Here is a 24470-nt window from a genome sequence, read left to right on the forward strand (position 1 = left end):
CGGGTCCGGGTCTAGGCGGACCCTACCCAGACCCTATCCATTGCCATCCCTAGTCTCAACTGAACTTTGTTTCTATGGGGTAGCAGCAGCTACCCTTTGCTACCAATTAGATTCGCCCCTAATTCTATTAGAGACTAGATTTTGTGCCCGTGCAATGGTTGCACGGGTTTCAAATTTGTCCTTCCTCTAATCGTTTAGATCTTTTAATATCATTTTGAATGATACGTAAAAGTTATATTTCAATTACTCAAATAAGGTACTCCGTATAAATCTTCCTATCTTATTAATTTGAACACTTTTCAATAAAGTTTCTTTCTTTCCAAAAAATTATCTTATTAATTTTATATAAGATTAAGTACGTTTACGTAAGGATACCTAGAAATTCTCCGAGATTGTTTCGAGTTACTGTTGAAGAGACTATCATTCTTGGCCGCATACATAGAAATAATACCAATTGTTCAAAATTTGAATTGAACTCGATCTGCCTTGAAGGGAATAATACAATTAAGATTTGTTACAAATATAATCCATATCCGATTTACCTTTTTAAGAACTCGTATTCAAACTCACTCTCAACACCATAAACCGAGCCCGTTGCGGATCCATTCATGAGAGTAATCATGACCGAGCTTAATTCGTTCAAATTCCGTCATATTGAATGCAAAACAAAGGAAACGTATACTCGAAGTAGTAAACAAAAAGGAAACTGATATACAATCAAAATAATCTTATATGGAGTAATAAATAAAGGGAAAGCCAATATACCATGATATTTTGGGCCTGGCAATTTAGCATGTACGTATGCTTCTGCAGAAGAAGGGAAAAAAAAACAATCATTAATACAAAATAAATTATACTTCGTACTTCTTATGATCATTCTGTCTAATGCAATCCTGCACCAGCTTCAGTGTTCCATCATTAGCAAGATCGGCCTTGAACTTCTACAACACCTCTACAATCCAACCAAAGTCGGGCATTTTCTTGGGATCCGAATAACAACATTGTTCTATCAAAGCTTTCATCGGATCTGGACACTCGTTTGGAATCTCCAGTGTTGGATTTTTGTTAGCCACAACATATGCAACTTGAACCGCACTCATATCACCAAACGGAGTGCTTCCTGATATCATCTCAAACAACAAGAGACCGAAACTATATAACTGTCAGGGATTTCCGAGCAAGAGTCCTCACAAGAAACGCCAAAATCAGAAATTTTCAAGCCAAACCCATGACCGATCAGAACATTCTCGGGTTTGAGATCCCTGTGAATTATACCGTGGGAATGTACATACTGTTGGAGATTGATACTTTTAATCTCAAGTCAGTTACGAAGTTAGTTAGATTATTGAGAACTTGGTTAGTTTTTCTGTTAAGTTTGTTACAGCTGTCATACCTTGAGTTGGTTGACAAGCTCTATATAAAGCATTGTATTTCACACATTGTAAGACACAGTTTCATAATACAAAGTTCTGATTTCTCTCTCTTTTCTCTCTCAATCATAAGCTTACAATTCTGTTAATCATCTTCTTCTTCCTTCGCATTAAATCATCATCACATCATCTAAATCACTTCATCAATCATGATCCATGTTGATTTTCAACATGGTATTAGAGCAGGTTCTGCAAATTGAACCTGTTCCTATCATTTGTTTTACTTGCTTCCGCGGAGTTCTCTTTCTCGTTTTAGTTAGTCTTATTTTTCTTCTTTTCTTCAGATTCATTCGTCTTAAATCAAGAAAACACATAATCATCAAAATATGGGTGATCAAGAAGTTAGTTCCACAAACATTGGTATGGATGATCCTTTGTACATTCATCACTCTGATATTCCAGGAGTTAAGCTCGTGGGTAGTCTGTTTGAAGGTTCTGGATATGGAGGATGGAAAAGGGCTATGTTGATTGCTCTATCAGCAAAGAACAAGATTGGATTTATAGATGGCACCATTCCCAAGCCTGCTGCAACTGCATCAACAACAAAGAATTGGCAACGTTGTAATGATATTGTTTTCAGTTGGATTCTGAATTCAGTATCTCCTGATATTGCGAAGTCTATCTTGTACAGTGCTACTGTTGAAATTGCTTGGAGAGAATTGGAGGAAAGATTTGGCCAATCAAATGGTGCACAGTTATATGGTGTTCACAAGAAGCTTAATGATTTCAGTCAAGGAAATGATAGCATTGATGTGTATTTTACCAAAATGAAAGCAATATGGGATTAGATTGATGGAATGAACATGAATCCTATGTGTTCTTGAAGATGTTCCTGTGCTTCACGAGAAAAACAAGTTAAGTTCCAAGAGGATCAAAGGATTGTGCAGTTCTTGATGGGATTAAATGATTCCTATGGTGTTGTTAGAGGCACTATTCTTATGCAAAATCCTTTGCCTAAGATTTCTTTCATTTACAACAATTTGTTACAAGAAGAAGGTCAAAGAGACATCCATAACAATGGACAAATTCAGTTTGATTCTGCTGCATTATATGCCAAGAACAATGGTTACAAGAACAACTATAATGGGAATTTTCAGAAACCAAATAATTACAAGCCTAGTGGTAATGCTGGAAACTTTCAGAATAACAGAAATCAAGGGAATGGTTATAGATCTGGAAACTTTGGAAATCAAAATTCTGGAGGTTTCAATCAATCTGCTGTAAATGGGAATTATAAAGTCAAGGCTGCTATGACTGAAGATCCATCAATGCATCAATTTGTACAACAACCAGCTCAACAACATATTTGGTTCTGCAACTACTGCAAGAAGCCAGGCCATAAGATAGAGAACTGTCGTCATTTGATAAACAGAAACAGGAGATTTGCTGCAAATGCTTTTAATGATCAGGGGAATACTTCTGTTGATTTCTTTCAAGGAGCTGGCATGACTGATGACATTGGTAATACAACTTAAGATTTTTCTAATGCTTCAGCAGCACAGTCGGGAGCTGCTTCATCTGCAAATTTTGCAGGTACGACATGTCTTTCTCCCTTTAATTCATGTTCTACTGTTTGGATCCTGGATACAGGAGCAAGTGACCATATGAGCCCCAATAAGGATCTCTTTGTTGTGTTTAAAATTGCATGTGTGTCACTTAGTTTCTTTGCCTAATGGAAATATTGTGAAGATTGATGTTGTTGGTGATGTGCAAGTGACACCTGATATTTGCCTGAAAGATGTGCTTTATGTGCCATGTTTTCAATATAATCTTTTGTCCATAAGCAAACTAAGTAAGCACCTAGGATCCACAGTAACTTTTACCCCTACCATTTGTTATTTGCAGGATTGTTCCAAGAAGCCCTTAATCCTTGGTAGGAATTACCATGATCTTTATCTGCTAAATACTGTTATTGCTGCTAATAAAACTCAAGTTGAGAGCAATGCTCATTTGAATAAAGGCTTACATTTGAATTCTGATAGTTTTTCTTAAAATAGTAATACCAATTATGTACATAGTAATGTTTCCTTTAAAGTTTGGCATTAAAGATTGGGTCATTTACCATTGTATAAAATGAAACAACTCCGGATTTGTAATGTAACTTCTAATAATGAAATTGAGTTGCTTTCTTGTTCCACTTGTGCCAAAGCTAGACAACATAGATTGTCATTTGTTTCTAATTCTTCTTCTTCACAAAGTGCCTTTGAATTGCTTCACATTGATCTTTGGGGTCCCTATCATACTGCTACATACAATGGGTATAAATACTTTCTAACTGTTGTAGATGACTTCACTAGGTGTACTTGGACTCATTTGTTAAGTTGCAAGAGTAATGCTTTTGATTTTATTAAAACCTTCATTAAAATGGTTGACACACAATTTGGCAAGAAAGTTAAAATTATAAGGTCAGATAATGCATTTGAACTGGGCACTAGTCATTCTATTTCATAATTTCTTACTGATAATGGTATAATCCATCAAAAATCATGCTTTCATACCCCACAACAGAATGGTACTGTGGAGAGGAAGCACAAACATCTTTTGGAAATAGCAAGAGCCCTAAAATTTCAAGCAAACTTACCTACTAAGTATTGGGGAGATTGTGTCTTAATTGCCACTTACATCATAAATAGATTACCTTCTAAAGTTTTACAAAATTTGTCTCCTTATCAAATTCTTTTTGGCAAATTACCTGATCTTTCTCATATGAGACCTTTTGGGTGTCTTGTTTATGCATCTACACCAAAGCCAGGAAGAGACAAATTCTCTCCTCGAGCCACTACTTGTGTCTTTCTAGGATATCCCTTTGGGAAGAAAGCTTATAAATTGCTAAGTCTTGACAATCATGTTATTATAGAGTCTAGGGATGTCATATTCCATGAGACCATATTTCCTTATGTGCAAGGTACTACTATATCTCATATTCCTGTATCTGTTAATGATAATAATACTACTGTGGTTTCTGGGCAGCATACTGTGTTGGAGCTTGTGTCCTCCACAATTAGTGTGATAACATTTATAAATCTCTTATAGGTTGACAAGGGTATACTTAGTATTTTATCAGTTGATTAACGATTACTTAATAACGGTTGGCTTGCTAGAAAGTTTGACGTTATTATCATACTGATGGTGGTGATCAACTGGTCCCTAAAAGTCACACCTAAAGGATGTGTTTGAGAGATGTGATTATGGAAATGTAATCACATTGATGCCTTATATGACTAAAAGGTTAGTCCATGTTTTTGACTAAACAGTTAGTCAATGTGATGATGAGACGGTTATTTAATTCAATTAAATAATATTAGCTGAGACGAATTAACTGTCAATTCGTAAATTGAATATAATATGTTATATTTAATTAATGTATATAATGTTAGCTTAAACGAATTAAGATGTTAAATCGTAATTAAACGTAACCAATTATATTTAATTAGCTAATTATAAATATGTTATATTTATACGATATTGTCATAATAAATGTTGACAGACCGGTATTAATAAATCGACTGCAAGCTGTTATGTGTGGACTTATTAATACATGTCAACATAATTGACAATTGATAAAAATATACGCACATTTTATACATTAAGATAATAACCAAAAATAACAGGATTTTATCCTTATTTTGTTTGTTGGTTATATCGGTCAAAAGGAAAGAAAAAAAAAGGAAAAAAAAATCTTCCTTAATTCTCTCCTTACTCGGTTATAATAGGGAGATATAGGAGATCATTTCTACCAATTCTTTTTGACCTAATTTTCTCACATCACACAAAAAAACCTAAAAAAAACACAAATTAGGGTTCATCTCATTCTAGCAAATTTTGAGGCATTTCTCGGAACATCTTGGGTGCAACGATTAGGCGAATATCGATTTCGATATTGTTCTTAGACCATATTTGCTAGGACCAAAGGTTGATTCTTAATCTCTCTATTTTGTTTATGCTATTTCATTTATGACTCGTATTCATAATCATAATTTCGTTATAATCCGTATAATTTTAGAGGAAGTATACCGATATTTCCTACAAGTGGTATCAAAGCTAAGGTCACGAAATTATTTTTGTATGATTTAAACAAAATTTGTAGAATCGAAAAAAAAAAAACAATCGGCCGAATTTTTTTTTTTTATGCCGAATCATTTTTTTTTGTCCCGAGTTGATGTTCTTGTTTTTGATGTTTTTGTTCCATTTAGATTTATTCATATTATTGTTTTAATAGGTTAAGATGATAATATAATAAATTTGTAGATGTTTTTATTTAATTAGCATTAAATTGAAATGTAAATGGAATTGTTTTGATTAATGATGATTATTTGTTTTGCTATATAGTTTTTGGCACACGTGATGTTAAATTGTTGTTTAAGGATCATGATTCATTAATTTAAATGTTGATGAATGCCAATCTTGTTCTAATAGCAACTTTAAACAAATTTTGTTCATTTTAATATTTTTTTTTCTCGGTTATAATTAAAAAAAAAACTGTTTTTGTTCTTTTTATTTCAGCCGTGAGCACCAAAAGAAAAAAAAAACTGTTTTTGGTATTTTTGGGCATTATGCCGAGGGCATTTAAAGGAAAAATATTTTTCTGTTTTTTTTTTTTGTAAATGCCGTGAGCAAGAAAAGAAAAAAAAATCTGTTTTTTTTTCCCTGTTTTTTCCTGTTTTGCCGAGACCAAAAAGAAAAAAAAGGTTTTTTTTTTGTTTTGTTTGTTTTGTTTTGGCCAATATTGATTATACATTAAATTAATAATGTATGATTAACTGTTGTGAAGAAGTTCACAATTTTTAGATACCTAATTATTTTAAAGAAGTTTAAAATGATGTTGGATTAATTCATATTACAAGTAAATATGAATTAAGATTGGAATTAATGTGAGTAATTGAGGAATTATCACATAATTTGATCATTTAAATAGGTGGTTTGGATAAATTACTCTACATAATTAAGGAATTATGTCTTGAATGTTTAATTTATAGTTGATGCATTTTTATTTAGTTGAATGAATTGTTGAATGGTTTTATTTACGTATTTTTGCAATTGGTTGTAATTTGTAATACCTAGTGTGGCCTTAGTTAAATTCTGTTTTCGTAATGATGGAAACATAATTTTTAATGTAATTTTGAGATCTCGTATCTCCTTTTGGTTTTCTTTAAGTATTATGGTTTTGAAATTAGAATGTAAATAGGTTTATTATGTAATTTTTAAATTGTAATTTTTGAGAAGACTAAAGATGGAGATTGGATTGGTCACTTCCGCTACATGGACCAAGATGGAACATCAAGACAAGCTTCTCGGTTCCAAGGATGGATTCCAAAGTTGTATTTATGTTCATTTTGGTAGATAGGCCACACTAGGACTTTATTTTTTTGTTTTACGTTTTACCATTCTTATTACTTTTCACTCACATGATAGTTAGTGCATCATATTCCGCCTAAACCAAACCACCTACTAAAATGCATGAAAATTGACTCATATAGTTTGAATGTTAGTTTTCATAGACATACAGATGTCACACATTTTAAGCCATCATCTTAGTTTATTCATTCTCGCATGCTAGATATTAGTTCACTTAAAATGAATTAAAATAAAGTTGATGGGATCTTCCTCTAAAATTGAAATTGAGACTAGTCTTTATAGGCCAAACAGCTATGAATCCCTTCTTCATCGGTAGGCATATAGGACCTTACTCTCCATATGACCCCTTCTACGTTGGGTAAGTAGTTTGTGTTGACTTAGTTTACCTCAACATTATAATCCGAAGAGTTTCTCGTGATTATGATGGACTAAAGATAGAATTTACAGAAATTTATCGACCAAGAATTCTAACAGTAGAATTGGCCAAAAGGTTGGCTTATCAATTTACAGAGAATTGAGTCTTGGGATCATTTATATAATTCTTGAGGGAGGTCAATTGTATGAATGCTTGAGTCTTCGCATTATAACAGTATTGCTTTAGACTTAAATCATAACGATGAGTATGCTTATTATATTTTATTCTTCTTTTCGCAGTGTAGAATACGTTTTATTTTGATAATACTATTACAACAAATGGCTAGAAATAACGAAATCCCAATGCCAAGTGCCACACTTGGACGCGAGTCCTGGCTAAAAGCTTTCATGGACCACATGAATCAGTTCACACGACTGAAGAATGATGGGTCCAACTTTGCGGACTGGGAGGCATCATTACGGAATGCTGCCATTGCTGACGGTAAGCTCAAGTACTTAACTGAGTCAATACCGGTAAACCCAGGCCCTAATGCAGGAGTTAACGATTCACTTGCTTATAGTGACTTCGTCATGGAAGCGGGTGCGATAAAGAACGTACTCACTTTTGTAATGGAAACCAATTTGCAAAGACGCTTCATTGCTCAAGGTGCAAACAAGATTTTCACCACGCTCACTAATGAGTTCTCAAAAGCACCGAGAATCGTTACTTATGAGCATACCTGTCGCTTCTTTGATGCGAAACTCCAGAAGGGCCAACCAGTTAGCCCAGACATTCTTAACATGATTGAGAATGTCGAGAAATTGGAGGCACTTGATTGCAAAATCAGTGAGAGCATAGTCATTGACCATATGCTTCATTCACTTCATGATGGTTTTGCCCTTTTCAGGGCAAATTACTACATGAATGACATGAAGAAAAGTCCTCATGAGCTACACTCACTTCTCGTACAGACCGAGAAGGATATGAAATTGAGTGGGAGCATGAAGCAAGATGCTCTCATGATTTCCAACAAGAATAAGGGTAATGGCAAAGCTCCCGGCGACCTAACTGTAGGAAAGTCAAAGTTTAAGAAGCCAGGAAACGGTAAGAGTGTGCCTGGTGAGACTAGTGGCTCACAAGGCAAGACAAAGAGCAAGGGCGGTGACATTGAGTGCCACCATTGTCACAAGACTGGACATTGGAGGAGGAACTGTCCTGTGTACCATGATGACATAAAAGCAGGCCGCGTCACTCCTGTTGGTATGTCATCTTATATTCATATGATTGAGATTAACCATGCAAGTTTCGGAACTTAGGTATTTGATACTGGTTGTGGTTCTCATCTGTGTAATAATTTGCAGGGCCTAAAAAACATCACACCTCTCGGAAAGGGTGATGTGGACCTGCGAGTCGGGAATGGAGCTAGAGTTGCTGTAGTCTCAAAGGGAACATACGTAATCCAACTCCCAAGTGGTTTTGAGTTATATTTATATAACTGTTACTATGTACCCAGTTTATCTAAGAACATTATTTCTGTTTCCGTACTTGATAAAGACGGTTTTTCATTTTCAATAAAGGATAATAGCTCTATTTTCTCTTTTAATGAAATGGTTTATGACAAAGCAGTTTCCATGAATAGAATTTACATCTTAGATCAAACCACGGATATATTACACGTGAATAATAAGAAATTGAAAGTTGGTGACAAAGATCAAACTTATCTATGGCATTGTCGAATGGGACACATAAATGAAAAACGTGTAAAGAAACTCGTCGAGAATGGGACTATTCCCGCATTCGATTTTTCTACATTTGGAACGTGTGAATCATGTCTCATCGGCAAAATGACTCGAATTTCCTTCAAAGGTGTTGGAATGCGCGCTAGTGACCTATTAGGACTCATACATACTGATGTATGTGGACCTATGTCAATTACCGCTAGAGATAGCTAGAGATATTTTATCACTTTCACGGACGATTTGAGTAGATACGGATATGTCTACTTAATGAAGCATAAAAGTGAGTCCTTTGAAAAATTCAAGGAATACCATAATAAGGTTGAGAACCAACTGGGAAGAAAGGTTAAAGCACTCCGTTTAGATCGGGGTGGCGAATATCTTTTAAATGAGTTTGATCAACACCTTAAAGAATGTGGAATCGTTTTACAGTTAACTCCACCTGGAACACCTCAATTAAATGGTATGTCCGAACGGATAAATCGAACATTACTTGATATGGTTCGATCCATGATGAGTCACACGATAGTACCTGATTCATTATGGGGTTTTGCTCTTTTTTCAGCTGCTCTTATACTTAACCGAAGTCCGTATAAAGCTGTCGACAAGACTCCATATGAAATGTGGAGGGGAACGGTCCCTAACTTGTCCTTTATTCGGGTTTGGGGCTGCGAGGCTTATGTTAAGTGGAGACACGAGGATAAGCTCGACCCGCGATCGATCAAGACATACTTTATTAGTTATCCAAAAGGAATATTTGGTCATTACTTCTATTCGCCTACCGAACATCGAGTTTTTGTTGCGGCTAGTGAGACGTTCTTATAGAAATAATTTCTCGAGAACAAGTCTAGTAATAGAACCTTCGAGCTGTCGGAGATTCAAGAACCAACAACCGAGGAACAGATGGAGGAAGTTGTTCTTTCAACTGATGATACGGTTAATATTCCTCAAGAACCTAGGAGGTCGGGTAGAGTCTCTAATCCTCCAGACAGATACATTGGTATGGTCGAGGAGAATGACATTTTGCTCCTAGAGAGTAATGAACCCGCTACCTATAAAAGTGCCATGACCTGTTCCGACTCAAAGCTATGGCTTGAAGCCATGCAATCCGATATGGACTCCATGTATGAGAATGACGTATGAGATCTTGTTGATTTACCTAATAAGTTAAAACCTCTACAGTGCAAATGGATTTACAAAATAAAGCATTCTGTAGACGGGCAACCAGATACCTATAAGGCACGACTAGTGGCAAAAGGTTTCACTCAAGGGCATGGATTGCATTATGATGAAATTTTTGCCCCCGTAGTTATGCTACGTTCCATTCGGATAATCTTAGTGATTGCCGCTTTTCATAACTATGAAATTTGGCAAATGGATGTGAAAACCGCCTTCTTAAATAGTTATTTGGAGGAAGATTTGTACATGGTGCAACCCGAAGGTTTCATGGATCCTAAAAATCCTAAGAAAGTGTGCAATCTTAAGCGTTCCATTTATGGACTTAAGCAAGCTTCTCGGAGTTGGAATCATCGTTTCGACCAGGTGATAAAAGAGTATGGTTTCACTCGATCGGTCGAAGAACCATGCCTATATATCAAGTCGAGTGGGAGCAAGATTGTTTTCTTAATATTTTATGCCGATGACATACTCTTAATTGAGAATGACACTCCTCTCTTATCTTCGGTTAAAGGATGGTTGAAGAACCATTTCCAGATGAAAGATCTGGGTGAGGCACAACGCATATTGGGAATCCGTATCTACCGAGATATATCACGACGGATGTTATCACTGAGTCAGGAGTCTTATTTTGATAAGATTCTTGAAAGGTTCAGCATGATCAACTCCAAGAAGGGGAACCTTCCAATGACTTCTGGGATGCATTTGAGCAAGTCTCAGTCACCCACGACGCCTGAAGGGATTGAGCGCATGAGTCGAGTTCCTTATGCATCAGCCATAGGATCAATCATGTATGCCATGATATGCACACGTCCAGACGTGGCATATGCATTGAGTATGACAAGTCGGTACCAAAAGAATCCAGGTGAAACACACTGGATAACTGTTAAAAACATCCTTAAGTACCTACGGAGGACTAAGGATAGGGTATTGACGTATGGAGGAGATACTAAGCTATGCGCAATCGGTTACGCAGATGCTAGCTTCCAAACGGATCAAGATGATTCAAAATCTCAGTCCGGGTTCGTCTTTACTCTTAATGGTGTTGCGGTCAGCTGGAAGAGTTCCAAACACGATGTTGTAGCAGATTCTACCACTGAATCCGAGTACTATGCCACTTCGGAAGCAGCAAAGGAAGCTATATGGATGCGTCAATTCTTACAAGGACTTATGATAGTTCCTAGCTCGAATAACCCGATCACCATCTATTGTGACAATAGAGGTGCCATCTTCCAGGCTAAGGAGCCTAAGTCTAGCTACAAGTCTAGACATGTACATCAGAAGGCTCTCCAGATCCGTGATTACGTGGAGCAACAGGAGATAGTGATTGACAAGATAGCTTCGGATGACAACATCGCGGACCCTCTCAGTAAACCATTGAATTATGATAAGCATGAAGGGCACGTTATTTCCATGGGAATTATACGTGTTCCTGAGTTGTAGTAGTTGATTATGGATTCGATACATTATCTTTTTCATATGCTATTTATAACTTCATCGTTTTATTTCATATTTTGTTTTTCATGTGGATTGTACGACAACATTGAACGCCACAAAGTGAACTGAATTAAATTATATTTGTTTTGGTCCGTAATCGCCTACATGAGCTGATAACTCTGGCTATTATTTTGTGAAGTTGATTGATGGTGGGTTCAACGAGCCATAAGTCAAATAGTTGGCTGATCGGTCACAGATACGAGTTATAACGATACCTCGTAGGACAATTTTTGTGACAACGTAATGGAGTCCTAAATGTTTAAAAACATTCGGTGCCAGGTCGTGGATTGGACGTCCATTGTGTTCCTAGAGTCGATTCTTTTGATTATCGATTGTCTCTTGAGATTAAGGCAGTTTTTGGGTGACTTTGGTTTCTTTCTCATGGTCTGTCGTAACAGGAGGCTAAGCAGAATTTTTCTGGGTCATTTCATACTGTGCTTAAATCTGCAGGATTCGAGTTGAAGAAAATATCCAACCTTTATCAGGTTTAGTTATTTCTCAGGGCCACTCGAGGAGTTGTAACTGAAATGCATGGCCATGCTCGAATGATGATTCGTTTATCAGTTAAGTTACTCTCTAGTCGGGAAAACCACTCTTGATATTGATCACTTGTAAAATACGACCTTTGTGAATACGGATTTTGCAAATTGTTTTACATTGAGTGGGAGAAATTTTAGGATATGAGAATAGGTTATCGCACATACACTTGTGAGGACAAGTGGGAGATTGTTGGAGCTTGTGTCCTCCACAATTAGTGTGATAACATTTATAAATCTCTTATAGGTTCACAAGGGTATACTTAGTATTTTATCAGTTGATTAATGATTACTTAATAACGGTTGGCTTGCTAGAAAGTTTGACGTTATTATCATACTGATGGCGGTGATCAACTGGTCCCTAAAAGTCACACCTAAAGGATGTGTTTGAGAGATGTGATTATGGAAATGTAATCACATTGATGCCTTATATGACTAAAAGGTTAGTCCATGTTTTTGACTAAACAGTTAGTGAATGTGATGATGAGACGATTATTTAATTCAATTAAATAATATTAGCTGAGACGAATTAACTGTCAATTCGTAAATTGAATATAATATGTTATATTTAATTAATGTATATAATGTTAACTTAAACGAATTAAAATGTTAATTCGTAATTAAACGTAACCAGTTATATTTAATTAGCTAATTATAAATATGTTATATTTATAGTTAATGTATATATATATATATACGATATTGTCATAATAAATGTTGACAGACCGGTATTAATAAATCGACTGCAAGCTGTTATGTGTGGACTTATTAATACATGTCAACATAATTGACAATTGATAAAAATATACACACATTTTATACATTAAGATGATAACCAAAAATAAGAGGATTTTATCCTTATTTTGTTTGTTGGTTATTTCGGCAAAAGGAAAAAAAAAAAATCTTCCTCAATTCTCTCCTTACTCGGTTATAATAGGGAGATATAGAAGATCATTTCTACCAATTCTTTTTGACCTAATTTTCTCACATCACACAAAAAAACCTAAAAAAAACACAAATTAGGGTTCATCTCATTCTAGCAAATTGAGAGGCATTTCTCGGAGCATCTTGGGTGCAACGATTAGGCGAATATCGATTTCGATATTGTTCTTAGGCCATATTTGCTAGGACCAAAGGTTGATTCTTAATCTCTATGCTATTTCATTTATGACTCATATTCATAATCATAATTTCGTTATAATCCGTATGATTTTAGAGGAAGTATACCGATATTTCCTACATACTGAACATAATGATACTAGAAATCATGCTAATCCAGGTACTGAACCCATTCCTGGTGTTACTACTAGACCTAGAACTACTACTCCTAATGTTCTAAAGCCAAGACAGTCTACTAGACAAAGCAGAACCCCTTCCTATCTAAAAGACTATGTTCACAACAGACATACCAGACCCTGCAATTTTGCACACAGTGATTATTGCTCAAACACCTTAACATCCTTATGTACCAACATTGATTGTGTTGAGTCAGTATGTTTATCTGCAAATTATGTTGAAGATTCTGCTGCCATTGTCCCAATACAAGAACCTAAATCTTATGAAGAAGCATCTGTTTATCCAGAGTGGCAGAATGATATAGCAGCAAAATTTACTGCTCTAGAAGCAAATAAAACATGGTCTCTTGTTGAATTGCCTAAAGGTAAGAAGTCTATATCATGTAAATGGGTTTTTAAAGTGAAATATAAGTCTGATGGAAGTATTGAAAGGTATAAAGCTCGCTTAGTTGTTAAAGGTTATACACAAAAAGAAGGCATAGATTACACTGAGACATTTTCACATGTTGTTAAAATGACAACAATTAGAACCTTGTTAGCTGTTGCACTAAAGACAGGGTGGCACATGACACAACTAGATGTCAATAACGGTTTCCTTCATGGAGACCTAGATGAGGAGGTCTACATGAAGGTTCCACCTGGTTAAAAAGTTTCTGGTACTAACATTGTTTGTAAGTTGCAGAAATCATTATATGGCCTTAAGCAAGCTTCAAGGCAATGGAATGCCAAGCTATGCCAGGCACTAAGATCCAAAGGTTACAAACAGTCATTGAATGACTACTCTTTATTCTCTAAAAAATCTGGTGGTAAGATTACTTTTATTGCTGTATATGTTGATGACATTCTCCTTATTGGAGATAATACTGAAGAAATGGCAAGTCTAAAACAATTTCTAGATCACACTTTCAAAATCAAAGACCTAGGCAACATCAATTACTTCCTTGGTATGGAGTTTATTCGTACAAAAGATGGTCTAGCTATTACACAAAAGAAATATACACAAGAATTACTGAAAGAATTTCAAGTTGAAAATTGTAGAACTGTCAATTCTCCTCTTGATCCAAATATAAAACTAACTGCTGAAGTAGGAGAACTTTATCATGATCCTGCTCAATACAGGAAAATAATTGGGAAAATGAATTTTTTAACTAACACTAGACCAGATATAGCCTTTTCTATATAACTGTTAAGCCAGTTCATGTCATCTCCAAGGGAGCCACACTGGCAGGCAGGTTTACATGTCCTCAGATATATTGCAAGAGATGTTTCCCAGGGTATACTTCTTCACAACCGCTCAGATTTTTCACTGCAAGGCTATTGCGATGCTGATTGGGCAGCCTGTATGCACACCAGACGATCTGTCAGTGGTTTCTTAGTATTCTTGGGTGGATCCCTCATTTCCTGGAAGTCAAAGAAGCAAGAAACAAGATCTTTATCTTCTCGCAGAAAGTTTCGAGTATAGATCCCTCAGACGGTTGACCTCTGAACTTGCCTGGTTAAACAGACTGCTTTTTGAGCTAGAGGTACCTGATATCTTGCCCATACCTGTGAAATGTGATAGCCAGGCAGCAATTCATATTGCTAGGAACCCAGTCTTTCACGAGAGAACAAAACACATTGACTTGGATTGTCATTTTGTTCGTGAAAAGCTAAAAGAAGGATTGATCAGTTTATCTTATATTCCAACCATTCATCAGCCTGCAGACCTATTCACCAAAGCATTATCAGGTCCCAACATCATTTGTTACAGTCCAAGTTGGGCTTGTTTTACACAACCTCCAACTTGGGGGGGAGGGGGGTGTTGGAGATTGATACTTTTAATCTCAAGTCAGTTACGAAGTTAGTTAGATTATTGAGAAGTTGGTTAGTTTTTCTGTTAAGTTTGTTACAGCTGTCATATCTTGAGTTGGTTGACAAGCTCTATATAAAGCATTGTAAGACACACTTTCATAATACAAAGTTCTGATTTCTCTCTCTTTTCTCTCTCAATCATAAGCTTACAATTTTGTTAATCATCTTCTTCTTCCTTCGCATTAAATCATCATCAGCTCATCTAAATCACTTCATCAATCATGATCCATGTTGATTTTCAACACATACTCCATCCCACGCGCAATCTCAAGAGCAAGAACGAGTACTGTTGGTAATGTAAGACGGGTACTTTTGTTTCTAAGTTTGTTCAGGTATGATCTTAAAGAGCCCTCTGACAAATACTCGGTCACAATACAGAAAGAATCTTCCTGTTTGAATGCTCCTACAAATTTCAGCACATTGGGATGACAAAGCCTAGACAAAAGACTCGATTCTTGATCAAATTCTTTCTGTAAACGAGCTAAACAACGCTCCTTATCGACTTCTTGGTCTAGAACCTGAATAACCTTCACAACAACATGCAGATCATTATACGTTCCATGGTAAATTCGATTATATACTCGGCAGATGCTAAAATAAACTGGTTTGAGTCCTAATTAAATACCTTATTTATATTTTTATTATTTTAATATTTCTTATTATTTTATATAGAATTATATAGAATTTGCACAAATTTTGGAGATAACTAACTATACATAAATATTGGGATAATTATACATAATATTATTTTAAATAAAAATTAATTAGGTAGTTTTATAAAGTTAGAGTCTCTAGAAGTGCCTGAAAAAAGCCTCTTTTATATATATACTAGATTTAATGCCCGTGCGATGCACGGGCCATTCTGTAATATCTTACCATATGTGATTCAATAATATTCTGACTACCAGTAAACTTAAATATTTTTAGAAAATTAGTTACTTTTGTTATACTCCCTCCTATTCAGCCTATACTTCCTATTTCATTATAATACTCTTTACATATATTAGAGAATGGGGAATTATAGGCCTATTCAGCCTATACTTCCTGTTTTATTATAATACTCTTTACATATATTAGAGAATGGGGAATTATAGGCTGAATAGAATTAAGTATGAATTATGACCTGCGAGTTTCGACATAACTAAATAACTAATTAGCTCAATTCGGTTGATTTTATGAATTGCCGTTAATTATTTAGATTCATCATTACATTTGAACTTATTCTCTTTGTATCAACCTCACCTCACAAGTCCAGCTCTGATTATAAGTGATCCAAACAAATGACATAAGTTAACTAAAATTTTGAGTTCAAATTTATAATTAAGACAGTAAGACGGTTAATCTTAGTCTTAAATTGTAGGTGACAATTTTTTCTAACGCATCTGACGATATTATTAATACTCAAAATTTTGTAAACATATTGTGAGGTTGTTCGTACTTTATTTTACCTCTATAGTTCAAAGGTGAGGGTGGATTATGTAATCGTGGACGAAGTATTTGATAATAGTCGTTAAGTACAAATTCCAAAAGGCGCCAATAATATTACAATTAATAAAATGATAGAACATCAATTAGTTTGAGTAATTCTACATATTTGAATGAAATCTTTCATATTGGATTTGTGATATAACTTCCCTTTTTAACATTGCTCGAATCCCAATTTTGGTAGCAATATTGAAATAAAACCTTAAAGATATCATTCACCATAATAGTAGGTATTTTTTATTAATAATTTTTTGCCGGCCTCTAAAATCGTTCCAAATATTTGGATTTCTCATAAAAGTCGGATTCTTTTCACCATCATAAGCAAAGTCTTTTCCAGCCAATTTAGTGTCATATGTATCGTGAACTCTGTCAAGAACTTTCCTCCCCACAGCCTTGGCATCAACCGGGAAACCATCCTCATGCATAATATTCACCTGTAAGTCAACCGGGCAACCGTTTAAGCTCAGACGGTTGTCCGGAATAAAACATCACTCTCAACGCCGTTCGATTTATCCTCCTCTCCGTACTTTTGTTGATGAATTTACGCCCCCTGCTTCCACTTGTCATCCCTGCAAAGGTTAAAGACTAATCAAAAGCATCCTCTTAAGGCAACTCTTTTTTATATTGTAACAGGAACATTACTTCATTAGTTCATTCTTGTTTATGTATAAAATTTTCATCACGGTTGCAGCAACTTTTCTTAAGAAACTCCTTACATTGTTGTACTTGCTTATTGTAGCCTGCAAGTACAACCCTTCAACTGATACAACTTACCGTCTTTGAGAAAACGATAGTTTGGATTAATATCATTGATCGTTGAAGGGCCAAATGGTCGATTTGGTACTCTAGCTATGAAAAACGTGGTAATCTAATACCTACTAATGCTGCATTGCCTATCAAGCTTGTCATATTGCCTAGCTAGAGTCATAGACAAACCGAACTCCGCTGCCTCGCTTCCTCTATACTCGGACACCACCGCTCCTTTGTTTGCACCACGCCTAAGCGTTAAGACCTTTCCGTCATGCCCTCTAAGCATCCCCTACGGGTCGCAAGCAGCCACGCCATGAACCACCGTATTTTAGCCTAAGTCGTCATAAGCATCTTGCTATGCTCCTTTCCTTAGTAATAAAGGAGATTCCTTCGTAATAAAGGAGAACCCATGGAAGCCAGTCCGCAACGAACCTGATAGTCTACCAAGGCTCTTCGACAACCCATGGATGACAAATTATAGGAGGCATGTATTATATAAATAGTGATGGACATAACTAAGACTCCTACGGCAATTAATTTTGCTATGCAAATAGGATTGTTTATGGTTTATTTGGGGTAGAGTTTTACCCGATTTATAATTTTATCTTCTCTGCATTATTTTATTCTTATTGGTCGAAAGTTTTTAACATAGGTTGGAGTCTCTATAATCACTCGAAAAAAGCTCTACGGCAATTAATTTTGCTATGCAAATAGGATTGTTTATGGTTTATTTGGGGTAGAGTTTTACCCGATTTATAATTTTATCTTCTCTGCATTATTTTATTCTTATTGGTCGAAAGTTTTTAACATAGGTTGGAGTCTCTATAATCACTCGAAAAAAGCTTCCTTTAATAATATAGATATATACTAGATTTAATGCCCGTGCGATGCACGGGCCTATTTGTAATCCTCTGTCGTGTATAATGTAGTAACTAAAAAATGTTTTCACAATCAAACTATATTCTACTTTCTTTGTGTAGTGTTCTACCCATGTTTCATATATGAGATTATTATTCTGATCAACTAATTGCAGATCTATTACTCCCTTCTATTCACAATAAACTTTCCATTTCATTTTGACACAAAAATTAAGGAAACACACTACCCCACTATATAATTAAATTTGGACCAAACAAATATACTTCCTCAAGTAAAGTTTTCTATATTAGTTTGAGATTGTAGTATATTAACTAATTCCTCATGTAAAGTTTTCTATATTAGTTTGAGTTTGTCGTATAGTAACTAAAGTGCCATTTCTCTATATCGTAATTATCGGAAAACCAATCTTTTTTTTTTTTTTTTTTGAGGGAATCGGAAAACCAATCTTATACAAAAACAAAGTTGAAAAATGAAATGATTTATTACACTTTATGTGATAATTAATGGAATTAGTAACATGTCTTTTTAAAGTTATTTTTAAGGTAATTTATTTATTGAAAGTAGTTTGCACTAAACTATTTTCTTTTTGGCTAAGAAAATAAAATAAGATGTAATTATCATGTCAAACAGGAAACTAAATTTGAGTATTTATTGTGAAATAATAACTACATTAATATTTGTTAACAAATCCCTTTTATACAATCTATAGATCAACTGATAGTTCCTCCGGTGGCGACATGATCATTCATGAACAAACCAAAAATCTTTGATGAAATGCAACCAAAAAATAGAATAAAATTCATGCAAACAAACAAATTAGTGTTAAACAAATGCATAGCTACATAATAGATGGAGTAGTCTAGCACATCTATAGCTACATCAAATGCGTATTAAGATTGCGGAGTTGATGGGTCTTAGTAGTTAGGAGTCCTATTCTTTATCGAACTCAAGCAATCTTATTCTATTTAGGGGGTGTTTGGTTCACCCAATATAGGTATGAGGTATGGGTTTGAAATGAATCAAACCCATACCATGTGTTTGTTTGACAAAAATAAAGGTTTCATACCCATACCTCAAACTCATGAGGTATGGGTTTCTCATACCCATGGAGGGGGTGGGTATGAGATTGATACCCATGGTATCAAATTAGAAATATTAAAAATTGATAAAAATAATTGTAAAAAAATCTTTTTTATATATTTATTTAATTAAATTTTATCTACATGATTTAATAGTATAAAAATTATTATTAAAAATATTGTATTTTGAAGATTTTTTAGCTTTGATTGATTTGTAACCTCATACCCCTCAAAATTGAACCAAACACAAGGTATAAGGTATCAAGTTCCAACCCGATACCACCCAGGTATGATTCCCGATTCCAAACCCATACCCACGCGTGAACCAAACACCCCCTTAATACTTCCTCCGTTTTGATTATTATTATTATTATTTTTTTAAAGACTCAAAGCGTGTTTAGTAGCTTTTATATAAATCAGCAGCATCAATATCAACAATACGACTCGTAATAGTCATCATCGAAAAGCAGACTGCACCCAACCTTACAAAAATACTTCCTCCGTTTTGATTATTTGTTTAATCTTTTCTATTTTTGGTGTCTCATTCATTTGTTTACATTTCTATAATTAAAGTGTTTTTGTATGATTCGATCATCCGTACCCACTACCCATCACGATCCACTATCGTCAATAACAATGTCTCACAAAAGAATAAATGAGCTTTTTTTATATAAAATAGGACGGTCTGACCGTGAGACTCGGACTTGCTTGTCTCAAGCAATAGTTAGCGGTCGCTCATATTAGGTATTGGAGTCACACTTGGAAATGAGACTTCATGTACTCGTCTTCTTTGTACATTCATCTCATGCTATGATTTCTGTCACTCTGTCTGTATCTTGTTGCATTGTAATTATAACGCTCTTCATTTTTTTTTCAAAAAAATAAATAATAAAACCCGTATCCGTTCCAGTTATATGTTTATACTTCTTTTATTTCTCCCCCAGAAAATAAAATAAATAAAATGTAAATATATCACTGTCCAAATAGCTATATATGATGTACACAACATACAATAGTTTATAGTAACTAAAATTGTTCATCACGAGGTCTTTAATTTGACCTCATATATCTATAAAAAAAAATCGTTTAGTAGTAGACGTAAAGTTATCATATTGTTAAATTATACTTCCATATAATATGAAACTTTTCCAAAACGTTATTTTAGTTTTTATTAATAAATTCAATTAAAGATAATTATATTAAGCTAATTAAATATTGGCAACTGATGAAGGACGGACACTAATAATAATATATCTATTTGAATAAACTTATGAGTATAGGAATTGTTATAGTATTCCTCCTATATTACAGCTCTTCAACGTGGTGCTTTGCTGATAGTATTTGAGGTGAAATTATTCACCTCAATTCTTTATAAAAGAAAATTTATTTTGCTCCCGCACATATCTATTCTATTTTTAGTTTATTATTTTTGTTGTTTTTGTTTGATGATTGTGTATGATATTGCTTCGAATTGCTTCCTTTAGATTTTCGTAGTAAAGATTCTTTGATCTCTTTATTTCTATTGTACTAATTTAATATGATCATTAACTTCAATTAATTTCTTGCAGATATGGTATACAAAGGTACAATTAGAGGATAAATAGGTTCTTGAGGTTAAAGGAATTTGATTAAAGATAGGACAAAGATTTTATCTCAACGGGAGAATTTGATTCCTACGTTTGTTCTATTACTTGCTATATCTTTTTTAATCTTTATTCTATTTTTTAAAGTCAAAAGTTGTTTAAAAAAGTTAGACTAAATTATTATGCATGCATGGGATGAAAAACCCTATTTGATAAAAATAATAAGAAATGGCATAAAAACTGTAGATGTAATAAACTTATAATTTTAAAGCATAACAATAAAAAGATGTTAATTTTGTCGAATGAACTATTAAACCTTTGTAATTTCGTATACGATTCATATTTCTACTATGAATTTTCTCTTTCGTTAATTATATTTATTATACGTATGAAAACAACTACAATAATGACATTACGCATATCGATTACTCTTAGACATGTGGTCACCGACTTACCGTCAATAACGTGTTGCAATTTTTCAACTCCTATCTTCCTGATTTCCTGAAAAATCAAAAAAAGTACAATACAAAAGTTAGATCTCATTAAACGTGACATACAACGATTACTTCGTAAAAGATTAAACACATTCACTAAAAATAATTTCCGGGGATGGGGAATTGAAAGCTAGCTAATGGGCAAACATTCATTCATGGAAGGATTTATATACTAATTCTTTGGTAGCCGTATTTCTAATCAATGTAGCTAAGTAGGAGTAGAATTTTAGTTGCGCTACACTTTCTATAAGGTTGGTTTATGACTATGATGTTACGAAATATTATCTTCATCTTTTATTATTATCTCTAAAATATGGTAATTAAAAAAATATTTTGGTAGTGTCGAAAATTTGGACTCTGTGTAATCGCTCGAAAAAAGCTTCCTTTATTAATATATATATATATATATATATATATATATATATATATATATATATATATATATATATATATATATATATATATATTGATTGATTGATTTTATTCACTAATTAATGATTAATATCGACCGTGCATTTTTTTACACGGGTTTAACACTAATTCATTTTGTAGCACAGTAGCATTAAATAAATAATGTTATTATACGAATGGATGGTCTTATGATGTGAGATCGTCTTAATTTATAATTTATGTTTTTTTTTGACAATATATAATTGGGTATTATGATCCCGTCGTATTTTCTTTAATCTTCTAAAGGGTCAACAAGCATTTTGTATTGGTAAATGAAATCTGGTGTTTTAGTGCACATGCAAATGGAATCAAAAACTGAAATAGAACAATGAATTTTGGTTGTCCTAAGATGGTCGTGGCTAGAGGTTCGTTACGTGATCTCCCTAAGAAATGGGGGTAGGCGTGACCGTCCAAATGAAAGTCAATAGTAGTACAATTCCAATTGCAATTTTTTTTTTAATTATAATTAGTATTGTTATTTTATGTGCTACTTGATAAGCTTCTTATATTAACACCAACCTAATCAGTGAGATCGTGGAGGGATTAAAGACATAGAAGCTAAGGACAGATATGCTCAGCCTACGTAATTTAATTGAATATAACCTAAGCAAATACTACCTTTTTTTTTTTTTTTTTACAGCTGTTAAAAAAGTGTTTTACATAGAGCACCTAGGACTTGATAAGTCCGATGCCAATCAATCAATCAATCAATACATACATACATATATATAAAGTAGAAACTTTTCAAGCGATATTAGAGAGTTTAATTTTTTAAAAATCTTAAAATTTAAAATTAGTTTTAATAATAATTGTCCTAATAATAAGGTAAAATTGAAGTGTATTATTAAATTGAAACTCCTTCTCCTCTTTGAACTTCAATATCATAAGTGTTCTATATAACATATAGCGTGTATAAACTCTAGAATTATACCATAGCCTAACTTCTAACGTAGTTAATAGTTGTTGCTAAGAGGAAGTAGTATTTAAGTTAGATTTGTGTACGTACCTTCATTCTCAACATCTTATCTTATCTTTTATTAATTCAGAAACATTTCCTGCAATTTTGTGAAGCCACGTCACCACATCCAAGTTTTTTTTTGTTTTTTTTTTCAAAAAAGATGTAATGGTGGGCCATTTTCTGTAGTTGAAAGTCAAAAGGCACCTTTTTCTTTCCTTATTTTCAGGCGCACGTCTTATATGGGAATTAATTAAACACTGCTCATTTTACAATTGTTCAATTAACTATAAGAATTAAGATGGATAATTATAATCACTCTTTATATTTCAAGTGATGAAACCTGTTTATGAAAAAAAAAAAATCGAATATATCATCACAAATAATTAATTATAAGTTAATCAGATAAATTATATCATCAAAAACATTTTTGACAGAAAATGAACAGAAATAGAACATTGTTATATGTATACAATGAGAAAAAAAAACTTTATTAACATTTTCATATCTGATATATGACTAAAAATTCCCTTATTTATATAGTCACACTCTAATGAATGTTAGTAACTTTTTTTAAATCCAAAAAGAGTTAATTTTGCATATAGAGATTTGGAAAAAAAAAAAGTGAAAACGCAAAAAAAACCTCAATATTGAAATCATCCTCTTTATTAAAGCAACAACCACAGAGCCTAGGTGTCGCTTTGTGGTTGAAAGTCAAATATTCAAAGGATTTTTTACTTTTCCTAAATTTAAGGACCCATGATCATAAACAATTTAATTTGGTTGCTTTAATATTTGCTCACTCTGATAATTCAGATGCAAGACAATAATGTAATTATACTACTAATTAGATATAGACAAATTTTGATCAAATTACAAATATATAAATAACATTATTTGTCATTTTGAAGGAGTAGATAATAAAATTTGTTAGTATTAAGGAGTAGACTACTTTTTCCGTAAAATATGTCAATACTAAATATGTCAAAATATTGATATGACAAACTTAATAGAAAGCATAAATCAATTAACAAAATTGCCAAAATAATAAATACCAAATTATTAATAAAAATTGAATCAAAATTTATGGGATAATTAAAAACGAAATTTTTAATCTCTTTGATTTAATGATATTCACATTTTCACCAAAAAAAAAAAACGAAATTTGCGTCAACATTTATAGGATACCAGATCTTAATCCTTTGAAATTAGAAATAGTAAAAATCAACAATAAAAACCAAATTTAAACATGCAATACCAGATCTTAATCCTTTGAAATTAGAAATAGTTAAATTCATGAAAAACCAACTCCAGCTACAACTTTATATCTTGAAATATGGAAATCTTCATATAAAAACTGATTTTTGGTTTATTTTTTGAAGGTGAGAAGGGGAGATAGAATTATTAACAAAAGATTTTTGTCTATACAGTTTTTATTAATGGTGATTATGAGCGATCAAGAGGAGATGAGTAGATTGAAGTGTTGGGACTCTTGGGGTTTTGACTATCGTGAGGGTTCTCCTACTAATTCGCACACTAATTGATTGTGCAAAGTTTCATTAAA

General features: G+C 33.6%; 1 protein-coding gene across 1 annotated transcript; it reads left to right on the forward strand.

Moving 5' to 3' along the window:
• The first annotated feature begins 1756 nt into the window (after nt 1–1756).
• LOC141628820 (uncharacterized) lies at nt 1757–14563 on the forward strand. The gene is made up of 6 exons (XM_074441918.1): nt 1757–2184; nt 2257–2891; nt 3091–3170; nt 3276–3411; nt 13365–14011; nt 14063–14563. The coding sequence occupies exons 1-6, from the start codon at nt 1757–1759 to the stop codon at nt 14561–14563; spliced, it is 2427 nt and encodes an 808-aa protein (XP_074298019.1).
• The last annotated feature ends 9907 nt before the right edge of the window (nt 14564–24470 follow it).

Source organism: Silene latifolia, chromosome Y, assembly GCF_048544455.1.
Source record: "Silene latifolia isolate original U9 population chromosome Y, ASM4854445v1, whole genome shotgun sequence".
NCBI lineage: Eukaryota > Viridiplantae > Streptophyta > Magnoliopsida > Caryophyllales > Caryophyllaceae > Silene > Silene latifolia.

Coding starts and splice junctions, on each gene's coding strand:
- LOC141628820 (XM_074441918.1), top strand. CDS start 1,757: ATGGGTGATCAAGAAGTTAGTTCCACAAACATTGGTATGGATGATCCT. Junction 2,892..3,090: donor TGGCATGACTGATGACATTG/GTAATACAACTT, acceptor TGTGTCACTTAG/TTTCTTTGCCTAATGGAAAT. Junction 3,171..3,275: donor CTGATATTTGCCTGAAAGAT/GTGCTTTATGTG, acceptor TGTTATTTGCAG/GATTGTTCCAAGAAGCCCTT.